General features: G+C 36.6%; 1 protein-coding gene across 1 annotated transcript in view; it reads left to right on the top strand.

The window, feature by feature from the left end:
- LOC125675025 (zinc finger C3H1 domain-containing protein-like) overlaps window positions 1–16,825 on the top strand; it is a 119,799-nt gene that overhangs the window by 37,097 nt on the left and 65,877 nt on the right. Inside the window, exons 24-32 of the mRNA XM_048912482.2 lie at window positions 833–1,003; window positions 1,274–1,446; window positions 3,477–3,597; window positions 4,864–4,941; window positions 5,962–6,062; window positions 6,222–6,332; window positions 13,649–13,753; window positions 15,480–15,746; window positions 16,147–16,248. Coding sequence (XP_048768439.2) covers window positions 833–1,003; window positions 1,274–1,446; window positions 3,477–3,597; window positions 4,864–4,941; window positions 5,962–6,062; window positions 6,222–6,332; window positions 13,649–13,753; window positions 15,480–15,746; window positions 16,147–16,248 — 1,229 coding nt within the window. The remainder of the gene's footprint in view (window positions 1–832; window positions 1,004–1,273; window positions 1,447–3,476; window positions 3,598–4,863; window positions 4,942–5,961; window positions 6,063–6,221; window positions 6,333–13,648; window positions 13,754–15,479; window positions 15,747–16,146; window positions 16,249–16,825) is intronic.

Genomic DNA, 16,825 nt, shown 5'->3' with positions numbered 1-16,825 from the left:
AAAATCTTCTTTAGGGGGTTCCCTAAAATCTTCTCTAGGTGGTTCAGGGGGTCTCTAAAATCTTCTATAGGGGGTTCCCTAAAATCTTCTCTAGGTGGTTCCCTAAAATCTTCTAAAGGGTGTCCTGTACACTGTTTACAAATCTTCTATAGGTGGTGCTTTTAGAGTTTTAATGTATGCACACCTAGAAACTGTTGTGGCTATAGGCATGTTGCTTTGGGAATGGTTTCCAAAAAGTTCTTACAAGGCTGCTCTGTAAGTTGCATGTGCATGTACCACATTAGTACACATCCAATGTTGTGCCTTTATTTCAGTAGTACCATTCCAGGGTTTAACCTTGAGCATGCTGAACAGAGGTGGCAAGTGGGGAGAGGAAAATACCTATTAATTTCTTGGTCAAAAGGTCATAGGTGAAGGTCATATTATATTTGTTAGTTGTTGTTTTGGTTTTTTTAAAGTACATTGCAAGGGGACGCAGTTCATTTTGGTGAATACCACTGTATTAGACATCACATGTATTGAATAGTATAGATTTTACATGGTTCCACTGACTTATGATTTCCTGCTGGAGGGGTCGAAAAAGAAATAATTATTTTCAGACAACATGCATCATTAATTCATGAGCATATGTCCAGTATCCACTCTTTTTATAGAGATTTATTAAACACACAGCGGTTTGATCAAATTTGGAAGACATTGCTTCAGAACTTATGTATATCATAACACTCACTGTTGAATAAATGCGTAGAAATGCGAATGTAAAAGAGAGTGCACTGTGTTGTTTCTGACAGTATCTTCTAACTGCTGACCTCTGTGTTGTGTTTTGTTTCAGTATCTTCTAACTGCTGAGGGCCCCAATAAGTACGACTGGCTGAAGTCTGTGATGTCAATAGAGGACCGATGTGTTCTGTGGCTGGTCTTCCTCCACATCCTGGGGTACAAGTCTGTCCCCACCCAGCTCTACGACCCCACCAACCAGTCCACCGGCAAAATCGTTTGCAAGGTAATTTATTGACGGAAGACTTTATAGGTCACATATTCATACTGGAAGAAAGCATTAAAGACAGTATTTTTATGCCTTCTTAGATCGAAGATAAGTAGCATATTGTTTTTCATCTGTTTGTCATTTGAACTACTAGAAGATAGAGAGAAACTGAAATGTAAAGGAAGATGAAGATCAAAATTAACTTGACCTCTGTCAAGGGCGAAGTGTTTCACAAGAACACATTGTTAAAAAATGCTGATTATTGAATGACAATTTTACTAACTTTAGGAAAAGTTAATCCTGAACTGGAATTTGACCCCAGATCTTCTGTTGCCGGTGGATCACTTTAAGGAGATGATGTGGAAAGCCTGTGATTTTATTCAGAGTCTGGAGGATGATGGGATATCCCAGGGTTCCCAGCTCTTCACCAATCTCTTTCACCTCCTGAAAGTCAGCACTATGTAAGTATGAAAACTGATTTTTATACCCCCCGCAACAAGTTGTGGGGGGGGGTATACTGGAATCGGGTTGTCCGTCTGTCTGTCCGTCCGTCCGTCCGTCTGTAGACGCAATGGTTTCCGGACTCTAAAGCATTATCCTTTCCACCTACCGTCACCATATCATACATATGGACTACCCATGGGATGAAGATGTTCCCTATCGATTTTGGGGTCAAAAGGTCAAAGGTCAAGCGCACTGGACATCGAAGTAGCAATATGGTTTCCGGGCTCTAAAGCGGTATCCTTTCCACCTACAGTCACCATATCATACATATGGACTACCCATGGGATGAAGATGTTCCCTATCGATTTTGGGGTCAAAAGGTCAAAGGTCACGCGCACTGGACATCGAAGTAGCAATATGGTTTCCGGGCTCTAAAGCGTTATCCTTTCCACCTACAGTCACCATATCATACATATGGACTACCCATGGGATGAAGATGTTCCCTATCGATTTTGGGGTCAAAAGGTCAAAGGTCACGCGCACTGGACATCAAAGTAGCAATATGGTTCGGTTTGTCATGCCATTTGTTTTTTACACTCAGAAAAGAGGTAGTTTATACCTATTACCAACACCCTTTGGGAGATTGGGGTAAGCGGGGGGTATTCTTAGTGAGCATTGCTCACAGTACCTCTTGTTTTTCCTGTAATTGTTTGAATACAAATCGATCTCCTTCCGGTACAGGAATCACTTTTGTTTTCTAAACTGTGTAGGAGTCATCCATGATAATTTGATTTAGTACCAGGATCTAGCAATTATTTGGATGGTCAGGATTGTTTTGTGTATAGCACTGACTTGTAGGACTGGGATTAAAATCACATTATGAAAGTGACTAGAGTTTGTTCAGAAGGCAGCATTTAGATCCTCTGTTGCTTCAGGAACATGGGAGGTGCTGTTTGCAGGGGGGAGGGGGGTATGCTAGATACTGGGAAATTTTTCCCTCTTGTTATTCTTGTCCATATGCTTGAAAAGTAATTATAGCTCATAGGATCATGAGGCAAAGTGTGTGAAAATAAAACTGGACAAAAAATTCCCTATGGAGTATTTTCAGTTGAGCAGAGGATGTTTATTACATAGTGTACTGTCATTCCCTTGCATTTCATGGGAATTTATTTTTGCCATCTTGCCTTGTTATATTCATCATCAACACATGATCTTCAATTTGTTTATTACTTCGAATGTGTAAAATATGATTTCCATATGGAGGAAACATTCGAATTTCCGTGAGGAGTGTGTTCTGGAGAAGGGCAAGTGATAAATTTAATGTACTTATCCGAAGACATAGAAGGATTTTGCTTTACAATAATTTTTAAAAAAAATTTTTAAAAACATAATTGAAGTAATAAAAGTCATTTCTAGATTTTCTGTATGACATTTCTATAAGCCAGCTGCCCGGGTGATTTCTCTTAAGGCGATAGAAAAACAGATGTATTTTCACTCGTTAATGTATCATATCTCTTAATAGAAGTATGAAAGATAACACGTTTTAGCGAGTTTGTGGTAATGAATCTATCATGAAAGACAAGACGGAGTGTGTGTCAGTGTTGGGATTGTCATCTTGCTTTTTAAACTGGTCACTGTTGTGCTGTGTACCACCACTCTGTGGTGTCACACCTGACCTGAAATCTTACACCTTTCCGCTAAACCTCAAGTGTTGTACATCATCTCATTAGTAGCTGTCAAAGGAAGGGGGTGGGGGTCCATAGTACTGAAGCAATTCACTGAACTGATAGGTGATTTGTTTTGAAAAGTAGTTTGTTTACGTGATGGTTAATTAATATTTGTAGATTTGGCTATAAAAAGCATGAAAAACATTAAATCATGTGTTACAATGACACTGCAGCAAGAAATATTGGTAAAATGAAAGGGGGGGGGCTTATAAATAATGAAATCAAAGACCACCTTTCAATTAACCTCTTTCGTAATTAGTTTTTGTGTGAATCATACAGACTGTAGAATAATTAAGATTGTGTGCCTTGGTTTTCTCTAGGTACGAGGAGGCAGCCAATCTGGGTCGACAACTTCTGATGAAGAATCCGGGCCTGATCAGTGTGTGGATCTGTGTGGCAGATTTGTACAGTCACTGTGGGGAGTCACAGGCCACTAGACAGGTAACCGCCATTATATCTAACACGAACTGGATCCAGTCATTATATCTAACACGAACTGGATCCAGCCATTCTCTGTAACAAACTAGATCCAGCTATTCTCTGTAACGAACTGGATCCAGCCATTCTCTGTAACAAACTAGATCCAGCCATTCTCTGTAACAAACTGGATCCAGCCATTCTCTGTAACAAACTAGATCCAGCCATTCTCTGTAACAAACTGGATCCAGCCATTCTCTGTAACAAACTGGATCCAGCCATTCTCTGTAACGAACTGGATCCAGCCATTCTCTGTAACAAACTAGATCCAGCCATTCTCTGTAACAAACTGAATCCAGTCATTCTCTCTAACACAAACTGGATCCAGCCATTATCTGTAACAAGAACTGGGTCCAGTCATTATCTGTAACGAACTGGATCCAGCCATTCTCTCTAACACAAACTGGATCCAGCCATTATCTGTAACAAGAACTGAATTCAGTCATTCTCTCTAACTCAAACTGGATCCAGCCATTATCTGTAACAAGAACTGGGTCCAGTCATTATCTGTAACGATCTGGATCCAGCCATTCTCTCTAACAAGAAAGGGATCCAGCCATTATCTGTAACACGAACTGGATCCAGCCATTCTCTCTAACAAGAACTGGATCCAGCCATTCTCTCTAACACAAACTGGATCCAGCCATTATCTGTAACAAGAACTGGGTCCAGTCATTATCTGTAACGAACTGGATCCAGCCATTCTCTCTAACACAAACTGGATCCAGCCATTATCTGTAACAAGAACTGAATCCAGTTATTCTCTCTAACTCAAACTGGATCCAGCCATTATCTGTAACAAGAACTGGGTCCAGTCATTATCTGTAACGATCTGGATCCAGCCATTCTCTCTAACAAGAAAGGGATCCAGCCATTATCTGTAACGATCTGGATCCAGCCATTCTCTCTAACATAAACTGGATCCAGCCATTCTCTCTAACAAGAACTGGATCCAGCCATTCTCTCTAACAAGAACTGGATCCAGTCATTCTCTCTAACAAGAACTGGATCCAGCCATTATATCTAAGGAGGACTGGATCTCTATTTCCAGCCATTATTTGAAGAAAAGAAGATCTTGAAATGAAACATTACATTTCTTAATATGAAGGTTTTAGAATGCTATAGAGTAAGCCTATGAAATGAGATTAAGATTTTATTTTACAGTATGTTTTATCAATGATTACAGATACAGTAGTTCAGATTGTCAAACTAAGACATGGGGTTTTGTAGGTGTTTGCTGACAGTTTGGATGCCAATCCACTTAGTGCTCACCTCTACTTTTATGCAGCTAACTTTGAACTGAAGCAGGTACTTCTTTATAGAATTTTATACCATTCATTGTTCCTGTACAACAGAATCTCACTAGACATACATTTCCATGGCGATTTACTGCAGTATACACTGCCCACCATAAATAAGTATACACTTACCAAAATAAGTTACTTGCGCATACAGAATATGGGTTACATCATAGATACGGATTTTTCTATGCAAAATGCATAACTCTTACATATAAATAGATGACATTCGGCTTTTAAACTTTTTATATCCTTATTTTTTATCAAAATACTTCCTTTTTAAAATTTAGAATTTTCTAAAAAGAGACATTATGCAAACTTTTATCTTGAAACCAATTCAGACTAATTACTTATACATATTAGTGTGTATTTAATGTGTAGTTTTATAAGACCTTTTGATTTTTCACCTTAGATAAATCAATATCACTATTTAACAGATTAAGCCAAAAATATTGAATGCCCATCATTGTTTCACATGTATTGAAGTTGCACCCTTAAATGATTATTTTACTGAGATAAATTGAAAGTTATACACAGTGAATTCAGCTCTTTTTCATTATATTGAATATATTTCATTCCAAAATGTGTAAAAAGCTTATGTATATACTTATTTGTGATGGGTAGTGTACAATGATTGGCTGCAGAATTGCTCTATACCAACTCTCGTATGTAAATAGCTGATACGAAAGTTCCATGTGACAAAAAATACTTAGAGCCAGGCTGTAATTCTGGCGTTACAGTAAATTAACGCAGGTTCGAGGACCCCTAATATTGATCTTGTTAACATTTCACCCCATTGTTCCAATCTATAGAAAAGAGTTTAGGATCACTAAAATTAAGAGCACCCTATGATTTGAATACATGGATCAAAAGGAAAATTACTTGCTTTCTGTCTCATTAAACTTTTCACTTGCATAATTTTTAAGCAAGTAAGAGAGGAGTCTCTCACACAAAAAAAAGCGATTTTGCAGAATCGAATCATACATGAGTTTCTAGCGCATGAATGGAGTTCTGTGTGACTTGATTACAGGGAGAAATCAACAAGGCGATAGAAACCCTGGAGAAGAGCGTCTTGATTTGCTACGACGTGGACGTGAAGTCGGAGTTAGCCGACCCCAACCTCCTCTTCTGGTATGTTAATGGCTTCTCTGTGTCATAAATAAACTTTCAAACAAATTAAACACAAATAAATTTTTATTTGTGTGTAGAGATGAGTAAGAAGTTTTTACTACAATTTTCATACAGCAGAATGTCAGCTTTTTCTTAAGACAGTTTGTCACTTTTTTCTAGTTCCCTACTGGGTGAAGATGTCCCCATGACCTACTCTCCGCCAAACTTCTCTGAAATTGTGACCCAGGAACAAATTTTGGAAGAAAATCTCTATGTCTGGCTCAACTACAGGTTAGAAATTAACTCAAAATTTGGTGGACTGCTTTATGGTTCTGTGTTAATGATATTATGTAACTAGAAATTTATGATTTGCTTTTAAAAGCAATAATATTTGTATTTGTGACTGTCAGTAACTTTTTAGTCCTTTTAGCTCACCTGAGCCAAAATTGTAAACTTTTTCACACTTTTATCTTCTATAGAATCATTAGGTCAATTTCAACCAAACTTGGTACAGAGTATCCTTGGGTGAATGTGATTCAAGTTCAGATTAAGTGCTCCATCTTTCCTTACTAGAGGAGGTAATAAGGAAAAGGCAAAAAGTAGCAATGGACATTTAAAATCTTCTTTTTAAGAATCACTGGGTCGGAAAAGAAAAAAACTAGTGTGCAAGCTTCTTGACAGAAGAAAGATTCAAGTTTGTCCAAATCAAGGGATAGGATGGGGCTACAATGGGAAATTAAAATGTACAGTTTTATATGGATATATAGGGAAAATCTATAAAAATCTTATTATCAATAACAGCAGGGCCATGATTAGTCATATTAGTATGTAAGCATCTTCAGAAAATTCAGATTTAAATTTGTTCAAATCATGGTCCTCAGAGATTGGTTGTGGTCTCAATAGGGGGAACAAAGTTTTTCATGGGAATTCATCACGGGGAAAATGTTTAAAATCTTTTTCTCACGAACAGCAGGTCTTATATCAACATGCAAGCATCATTAGGAGGTGCAGTTCCAAATCTGTTTGTAGTGGTAGGGTAGGACCACAATGGGGGATCAAAGTTTTGTAGTGGTAGAGTGGGGCCAAAATAGGGGATCAAAGTTTTGTTGTGATAGGTTAGGGCCACAATGGGGGATCAAAGTTTTGTAGTGGTAGGGTAGTGCCACAATAGGGTATCAAAGTTTTGTAGTGGTAGGGTAGTGCCACAATAGGGTATCAAAGTTTTGTAGTGGTAGGGTAGTGCCACAATAGGGTATCAAAGTTTTGTTGTGGTAGGGTAGGGCCACAACAGGAGATCAGTTTTACATAGGATTATCTAGTAAGAATTATTTAAAATTCTTCTTGTCATGAACCGCTAGGCTATGGTTAGTCATGTTCAAAGGCAAGCATCCTCGGGTAATGCAGATTCCAATTCATTCAAATCATGGCCTCGGAGGGTAGGGTGGGGTCACAATAAGTGATCAAATTTTTACATGGCAATGTATGGGCAATTTTTTTTTATCTTAAGAAGAACAGGCCCATGGTTAGCCATACTGATATACAAGAATTCTCAGCTACTGCAGACTCGAGTCCCTTCAAATCATGGTGGAGGGGAGGGGGTGTGGATGGGGCCATTCCTCAATAGAGGATCAAAGTTATACTTAACAGTATATAGGAAAAAAGTCTTTTAAAATCTTCTCAAGAGTAGCAGGACTGGGATTAGTTATATTGATATGCAAGCATCCTCAGGTAGTACAGATTCACATTTGATCAAATCAATGCCCCAGTAGTAAGTTTAGGTCACAATACAGGTTCAAAGTTTTCTAAAAGGGGGGGGGGTGAAAATCTTCTCAAAAACAACAGGGTAGTATGCAGTCATCCTCCTGTTGTGCAGATTCAAGTTTGTGTGAACCATGGTCCCGGGAGGCAAGTCCTCTGTGTACAAAAGGGTTCAAAATATGTATCATGAAAATTTTAAAAAATCTTCTCAAGAACCAATAGTCATGATTAGTTATATTTTAAATAAGCAAACATTCCAATGTAATGCAGATTCATATTTGATCAAATCATGGCCCCCTGAGGCGAGGGTGGGGCTAAAATATGAATTCAAAAGTTTTACAAGAGAATATAGATAGGAAATTGTAAAACTTCTTTTTTTCAAGAGTTGCAGGACCGCACTAAATCATATTACTGAGTTGTATGGACTTAAGTTTTTTGTTGTTTTTTGGTTAATAGGTTTAAGAGTGGAGTTGGATCATTGATCCAGTTTTACTTAGTGCATGAATATAAACCCAAAAAAATCTTTTGAAAAATCTTCTCGAGAACACAAGGCCAGGCCATGTCAGTAATATTGTTATATATGAATGATGTGTGGATTCAAGTTCAGTTAGGATAAAGTCATGACCCTGTGGGGCTAGGGTGGGGTTATGATATGTGGTAAAAAAAAAATTCGTGGTATAATGAGAGTAAACATCTGATAAAAAATAGCAGGCCGATATGACTTGGGTGAGCATTGTGGCCCATGGGCCTCTTGTTGAATTGGTCACTGAAAAACTTAATCGTCACTAACTCTCCCTGGATAGTTACCGTCTTAAGTCGGAGTGTTTGAGTAATCTTCAAAACGGAAACCACACATAAATTTACATTTTTAATGAAAAATGAAAGTAGCACTTCTCTGATGTGGTATTTTGAAAAATTCCATATTTTGAAATAGCATGGCTCTGTCTTTTAGCATATGAAATATAATAGTTTGAGGGAAGTTTTTGATTTGGCTGCAGCCTTCATGTGGTAAGAGTGTGAAATACAATATAAAATAGCCTTTTCACTCCAGTATTTAGTGAAGTTCTTTTCGGCAACTTAGAGTTTGTTTTTTTACTCGGAGTGATATATGCTTCTCCATTTAATGACATTTACATGTTATTGTGGTTGTAGAGCATTTTGCCACTAGAAAAAAAATGTACATTTGTAGTGATTAAGAGGATTTGGACTGTGTAAGCAGGGGTGTAAATTAAAAATTAAGTGTTTTGTTTTTCTAAAAGTGTACCTCAGGCAGACATAGCAGGGTTATTATAGCACTTAATGTTAAAAGAGAATTTGTTCATCAATTTTCCACTTCAAATTTTTTTTTCTTTTACTTCAAATCTTTGTACAGTAGATTTTGAAATTTAAGATTTTTATATCTTTTATTAGACATTGCTTTGAGAATTAATCTGTGCTTCGGTCTACTATGATATTTATTACACCTGTACAAAGGTAGTACAATATACCTATCCTGATGGAAATTTTTCAACCTGGCCGGGCATACAAACACTAGGTACATTAATATTGTGGGGAGAGGTATGGCACACAAGAATTTAGTTGAAAGTGATTAGAACACAGAGGTATGATGGATAAAGCATTTAATGCAAGTTGCCATTGGCAAGAGAGGGTTGATTAATTAAATGAAAACCAGGTAGGCTCTGTGTGGTAATTTGTCACGGACTGACCAGATGACCAGTCCAAAAGAGATGAAATTATTGTGAACTTTGGCATGAGTTATTTAAATGAACATATATTTAAATACCACATACAACAGTAGAGGTGTTGTCTGACCAAAATTTAGTGAAAACTTTTATCAGGGCTCGTTTTGAGTAGATTTTGTGAATTTGTAGGGCAGAATGAAGACAGAAAATTGTTTCATGCATGGACTTTGCACAAAAACTTACTTTCATTTTCCTATTTGATTCAATGTAAATGACTTACAGAAATATCTCTAACCTTTGCAACAAAGGTATTTGAAACACTTTTTCTCTCTATTGAAGTGTTTAGTGAATTTTTTTTTCTATGTTTGTAAAAATATTAAGTACCAGTGAACCTTTGCATCTGCTATTTTTAGGTTGATACCTCAAATTTTGTAAACTTTTCGATTGACTTTGTTAATATATGTCTTGACCATTGCAATGGAATGCAAGGGTTACAGGAGATTGCAGACTGTATTTGATAAAAGGCTTCTTTTCTTTTTTTTGGTGACCAGAATATATTTCATCATCTTAAACGAAGGTCTTTGGAGAAGGTCAAGGTCAGAAAGATTAATATCGTAGCTATAACATTTTAAAGGTTGTAGAAGTTTGACAGACTTAGAATGAAGGTCATTTCAAAACGAACAAGGTGTAGGAATGAATAGTTTAAATGTGTCCTATTTCTGATGTTCCCTGCGGGGGATATCTGTCCTTTTAGGACAGGTTTTGCTTATATTTTGTCTGTGTGATGTATATCAGATTGTCCTACATGACAATCCCAACCTTTGGACAATTGTTCAGTTTAGCATGGACACACATAATGCTTGTGATTATTATTTATGATCATGATTATTTATGATAATAACACCTCCCTATTTGTCATTCCTACTCACACTCAATAACTGCTTTATCATCCTACAACCTCTTAACCTGTCAGTCCAGGGAGTGTTCATTAATCTACAGCACTGAAAAACCACATCTGTATTGTCCAACATTTACAGGTACTCCCCAGCATTTACTGTGATAAACGGTACTTACAACACTGCATTCAAATACTACTGACTTACAAATGACAGTTCCTTGTAGGAATTTACTGCATATTCTCTGTTCTTTTTGATTCTTGAATTCGTTTGACAATGTCAAAGTCTGCATTGCACATTGAGGCATGGTTGGTCCAAATGCTGATCTGCAGACCTCCATAGTCACAAGTTTAACTCATTACCGAGTTGCCAACTAGTTCATAGTATTGTGAAATAGATATATTAGGTTAAGTTCAAAAGTTTTTTAAAAGCAAATTATGTAATAGGAAAATGGTTTACAGTATAATGAAATGGATGCATTAGATTAATATCAAGTGTTACTTATGAAATGTTTTATTATGTAATGTTTTAAATTATGTGAATGGGGGGAAGGAAAGTTCATTTATATATCTTAAAATATAAATTTTGTAACATTAATCACATGTTTTTGTGAATGTGCATGTATATGAGATATTTTCTCTAGGGTTTTGTCCACATTCATCAAGTTGTTTACAACTTTCACTGTTAATATATATCCTCCAGTTATCAAAATGCAATTTTCTATTACAATGAATGCACAATAATAAAGGAAAAACTATTTGTACTTGACATGACTTTACAGAAACCAAGGACTAGATTGGTTCAAGTTCTCAATGACTTCGACCCCTTTAGTAGGACGAAATTTGTTTCCCTTTGATGTTGATCCAAGTTACAGCCCCTGAAGATGGTTCCCATCCCAGAAATGAGTCGGATCCACCTACATAATTAATGAGGGTCTGGTCAATCATTTGTCTTAGGTGGTGTGTTCCTGTGTCCTGAGGGGGCATGCTTATCTGCTGTGGTGTAATGCAGAATGTGTTCGCTCTACCGTTATATAATTATGTCGTAAGTCAAGCTGATAGGAATGCTTGTTTATTTTCTAGTAGAAATGTATCTGAGATGATTTAAGCTATATCCATAGGACACAGAATTTGGCTCGCTGGAGTGCCCCGTTCTGTTACGAAGACTGTCCGTTTTTGTAGTCATGTGTCAAGGAATGTTATGCCTCGTGTTAACTGACGTGCAGAGATGGGTATTCCATTTTATTTTGAAAAGTTCCTAAGCAAGGTGACAATGTCTTTGGCACTGTGGCCTAGAGTGAAATTCAGGCCACACAAATTTCGTTTCAAATTAAGTCACCCACCAGAAAATTCACACTGTTTTCTTTCATCTCTCCAGTGTGAAGCCCAGGGCTAAATTTAATGCTTTGAATTATTACGTATGGAATGTCACTTTGGAAAGGAAACGATAATGCAGGTTTCTAATGAAGTGACCTCATTAACATATATCATGATTAATATGTGTTATAGAGCAGCAGTGTAACGGATAAATCTTGGGAGGTTATATTTAATTTCCACTAATATCTAACATTATATGTATTTACAAATGCATGAGTAATTCAACTGAATGTGTGAAGTAAATAATTCTGTGTTGTGTTTTAAGAAAAGAATCGCTTGTCAGCCACTTTTCCCTGCTTGTCCGTCCGTCTGGCAATCTGTCTATCTACTCTGTAACTTCATCATATGTCCACATTGTGATGTCATATCCTGTTAAACTGCAATTGATACATGTCTTTGAACACTCCTGTAATAATTTGAAGACAATTATTGCAATGAATTAATCAGCATTTAAGGAATAACTTCAGATTTGAAGTTCATCGTGGTGGTTAATGGTGGCACCAGTGATGCTGGAGCAGAAAGTGAAATGGATGTTTGTGACTCCTTAAACCAACATCAAAAGCCTCACTCTTAAGTCAGAAACTAGTTATCCTCATTTTAAAGCAACAATATGACTTAGTATTTTACTTCATGTTATTTCTGTGATAGCATACCAGGGTATGTCACAAAATAAGTACAGGAAAATGTTGTATTTGTGCATTTTATTAACGTTCGTTTATCTACCTCAAAAATGTGTTAGCCTATATAAATGGGTGGTGCGTATCGGTTGCATTTAAAATGTTTATTTGAAATGATTTTATGATCCATGTTCCTCTGATTCCATTTTTCGTATTTTAAGCCTGTTACTGGAGTTATTTGATTCCGGTTTTTTTCAGTCTCTGATTCCATTTTTCGTATTTTAAGCCTGTTACTGGAGTTATTTGATTCCGGTTTTTTTTCAGCCTCTGATTCCATTTTTCCTATTTTAAGCCTGTTGCTGGAGTTATTGATTCCGGTTTTTTTTTCAGCCTCTGATTCCATTTTTCCTATTTTAAGCCTGTTACTGGAGTTATTTGATTCCGGGTTTTTTTTCAGCCTCTGATTCCATTTTTCCTATTTTAAGCCTGTTACTGGAGTTATTTGATTCCGGGTTTTTTTTCATCCTCTGATTCCATTTTTCCTATTTTAAGCCTGTTACTGGAGTTATTTGATTCCGGTTTTTTTCAGCCTCTGATTCCATTTTTCCTATTTTAAGCCTGTTGCTGGAGTTATTTGATTCCGGTTTTTTTTCAGCCTCTGATTCCATTTTTCCTATTTTAAGCCTGTTGCTGGAGTTATTGATTCCGGGTTTTTTTTCAGCCTCTGATTCCATTTTTCCTATTTTAAGCCTGTTACTGGAGTTATTTGATTCCGGGTTTTTTTTCAGCCTCTGATTCCATTTTTCCTATTTTAAGCCTGTTACTGGAGTTATTTGATTCCGGGTTTTTTTTCATCCTCTGATTCCATTTTTCCTATTTTAAGCCTGTTACTGGAGTTATTTGATTCCGGTTTTTTTCAGCCTCTGATTCCATTTTTCCTATTTTAAGCCTGTTGCTGGAGTTATTTGATTCCGGTTTTTTTTCATCCTCTGATTCCAATTTTTGTATTTTCAGCCTGTTACTGGAGTTATTTGATTCCGGGTTTTTTTCAGCCTCTGATTCCATTTTTCGTATTTTAAGCCTGTTACTGGAGTTATTTGATTCCGTGTTTTTTTCATCCACTGATTCCAATTTTTGTATTTTCAGCCTGTTACTGGAGTTATTTGATTCCGGGTTTTTTTCAGCCTCTGATTCCATTTTTCGTATTTTAAGCCTGTTGCTGGAGTTATTTGATTCCGGTTTTTTTTCATCCTCTGATTCCATTTTTTGTATTTTCAGCCTGTTACTGGAGTTACAAGGAGACACAGCTGCTGCACTTGAGGCTTATGAGACAATGCTTGGCTCCATGGTAACGGCCTCTGACCTAACAGAAGTTTGGTGCAGGTAAGTGAATGTGTTACCTGTCCTCAGGTGTGTAGAAAGAATGAAAGAGATTCGCTGTTTTCAGAGAAGTGAAGAATTTTTGGCATTTCTCAGTAGTCATTGACCTGAAGGAAAGGAAATGTTAAAGCAAAAGAACTATAGTAAAAATTGGATGTCTGATAAATTCCATTTAAACAAATCATATTAGAAAGTAATTGAAGGAGAAATTTCAAACTGAAAAATTTGATACATTTCAAACTTGCTTATGTACGTGTATATTGAATACTTGAAAATGCCTGACTTGTCAAACAATTAAATGATTTACCAATCCTTAAAATTTTATGAATTTACCATTGTTGAAAAATTTGATAAATTTATCAATGCTATAAATTAGATGAATTTTACAAATACTGAAAATTTTATAAATATATCAATGCTATGTTTGATAAATTTACTATTGCTGAAAAATTGATAAATTTACCAACGCTGAATTTGAGAACGGTACCTAGAAGTAGTGAAATTGATGTCACTTTCAGAGGCAAGCAGCACTAGCCAATTAAAACTGGATTTCTCTTAAATAAAAAGTTGGCAGAGAAATTTAGGTGCCCTGTTTTATATTTTATGATCAAATATTTCATGTGTTATACATTCCATTAAGAAGAAAACATGGTCTGAATTGCAAGACATGGTTCCAGTTAAATCATGCTCGACCTTTGACTTACACTGTAATAAAGTTTTGATGACAGGGGTAAAAATTCATCACTGAACACGTAAGGCTTGCATGCAAAATATGTCATGTTCATTTCTTAAATTCTGAGTTTGGTTTTATATTTGTCAAGCTTACAAGTGTGTGTAGAGGGAGAATGTAGTGAAAGCTTTCATTAGAAGTCACATGATTTAGTATAGCTGTCATGTGATAGTAGGATTATGTAGTAGTTCTGTCTCAGGGAGCAGGATTTGGATGTTAGATGTTTATTGTTTATTTCAGGTGTGTTAATTAATCAGAGATAGTTGTAACACCAGGGCAGGGCTTCCTTTAATATGTGTCTGACCATGTAGCTTGTTTTTAAGAGGTTCAGATTTATGAGTTGGCATGAACCAGTCTACAGAGTTCAGTTGTGTTCATGCATCTCATTCACGAAATGCAGAGGAATTAATTCATAGGAAATGTTGTAACACGGTCATAAAACTGTAGGGGGACTTCTGTTACAACCACTCGCTGTTGCATCATGGGAAACATTTCATTTGTAGCCTCCAAGTTCAGACATGGTATCTGTGTTTTGCTATGTCTTCCCCACATTTAAGGAGGTGTGCTACACCAGAGAAATTTGATGTAGATGAAAAGTGGAGGATATGTACAACAATATTTTGAAGTTGAAAATTTTCAAGTTTACTTTATTTTGTCAAAAAATACAGTTTTAGTGGAAGGTAATCTGAAAAAAATTTAAAACCCCTGCTGGACTCGAACCTGCGACCTACAGTTCTGCAGTCGGTATTCAAACCTACTGAGCTACTCGGCTAGGTATTTAAATGGAAAAGGAAAAGTCAAATATTGCTGATATCGATTTTTTCATCCATGTTTTTAAAGGAAGTCAGCCATTATGACGATGTAGAGTACTACCTTAACATTTCTGGTTATGTGTTTTTCAATCTGTGTAACATAGTTGTACATTGTTTTGACTTGGTATTTTCAGCCTAGTCAAAGGAACAAGACCCCATTGTGTGTATTTGATTTTTCGTCCAACAGATACCTGGCTTTCTGTCAACGACTCATCGTTTCCAAGGAGACAGTTTCCATGGGCATCAAGACTTATGTGAACTTGTTCAGTCGGGCTCTCTCCTCTATTCCTGTCATGTTTGACACCCCTCATTCTTCCGGATCCACCTGGCTGAATTACCATCACGTCAACCGAGTTATTGATCTGTACATCAACAGTGTTCCCAAAGACGACCGTCTGTCCGAGTACCAGCTCATTCTGGAGAAGATGCCACTAAATGTGGAGTTACTGCTCTGGTAGACAAATCATGTTTTTGTCATTTAATGAGTTTCTTTACTATCATCAGCAACTTAGTCAGAAAATATTCTGCATTCCTTTAATAATTTTCATATCAAAAATCTGAATGTACAGAGAGGCTTTATTTGGAATTGTTTGGCTGTTTTCCATTATTTTTTCCCCTCTAGTTACTTGCAGCTTGCATGATGTTAATGAAAATATCAAACATAATTCTTTTGTTAATTTATGGTATATAATTAAAAGTAATGCATCGCAGTATTATCTGAAATATATTGTCTTGTGTAAAAGCATCTCCATACAGTACTGTTCGAAAATTAAAGACTCCTGCATGTATGTACTTCCCATTGCCTTGATGTTTCTGATGGTGTCAGTGGCTCTAATTATTTGGTGATGGTACAGGGTGTGTACAGAAGTGATCCAGAGTGAAAACTGGTACCAGGCCAAGAGTCTCTGCACCACCGCCGTCATCGAGAAAGTCCACAACCCAGCACTGTGGAAGATGTAAGTCTTAACTAACACACCGGAAAAGGTAAGAACCATCTTACCAGGTCTGCTGATGTCCTTGGGTTCACTACCAGACGGTTTCAGTCTGTTCCAAATGCAATACTGTTTTGTAATAAGGCTGTGGAAAAAACTTAAATCTTGCTTTAAAAGTTGTGAACTATTAGTGAGAGGGCTTTGATATTTTATGGGTGAAGACTTGTAATGAAGTAGGTGAAGACTTGTAATGAAGTTTTTTTAGTGGTGCTTTGTATGATGACCTTGTGAGCTTGGCATTGACCTTCAAGTCACATATTAAAATCTTGTAACAATTCTGACAACTTTCAGTCTGAAGTTAGATACCAGTAGCTTTCATATTGTAGTGGTAATGTCATTCAAAATAGATGATTTAGTGGAAGGGGGGGGGGGCAGTGATGTTTCACAGGCAATTGTGCTTCATAAACAAATTTATTTACATGTATTATGTAATTGATATGAGGTATAGAACTATTAATTTTAGATACCACAATTATAGTACATCTATATATATTCCCCAGTGGTAATTAAGGGCTCCTGGAAGTAGAGTCTGAAGACCCTC

Source organism: Ostrea edulis, chromosome 3 (genome assembly GCF_947568905.1).
Source record: "Ostrea edulis chromosome 3, xbOstEdul1.1, whole genome shotgun sequence".
Lineage (NCBI taxonomy): Eukaryota > Metazoa > Mollusca > Bivalvia > Ostreida > Ostreidae > Ostrea > Ostrea edulis.
This window is presented reverse-complemented; position numbering and strand designations above follow the sequence as displayed.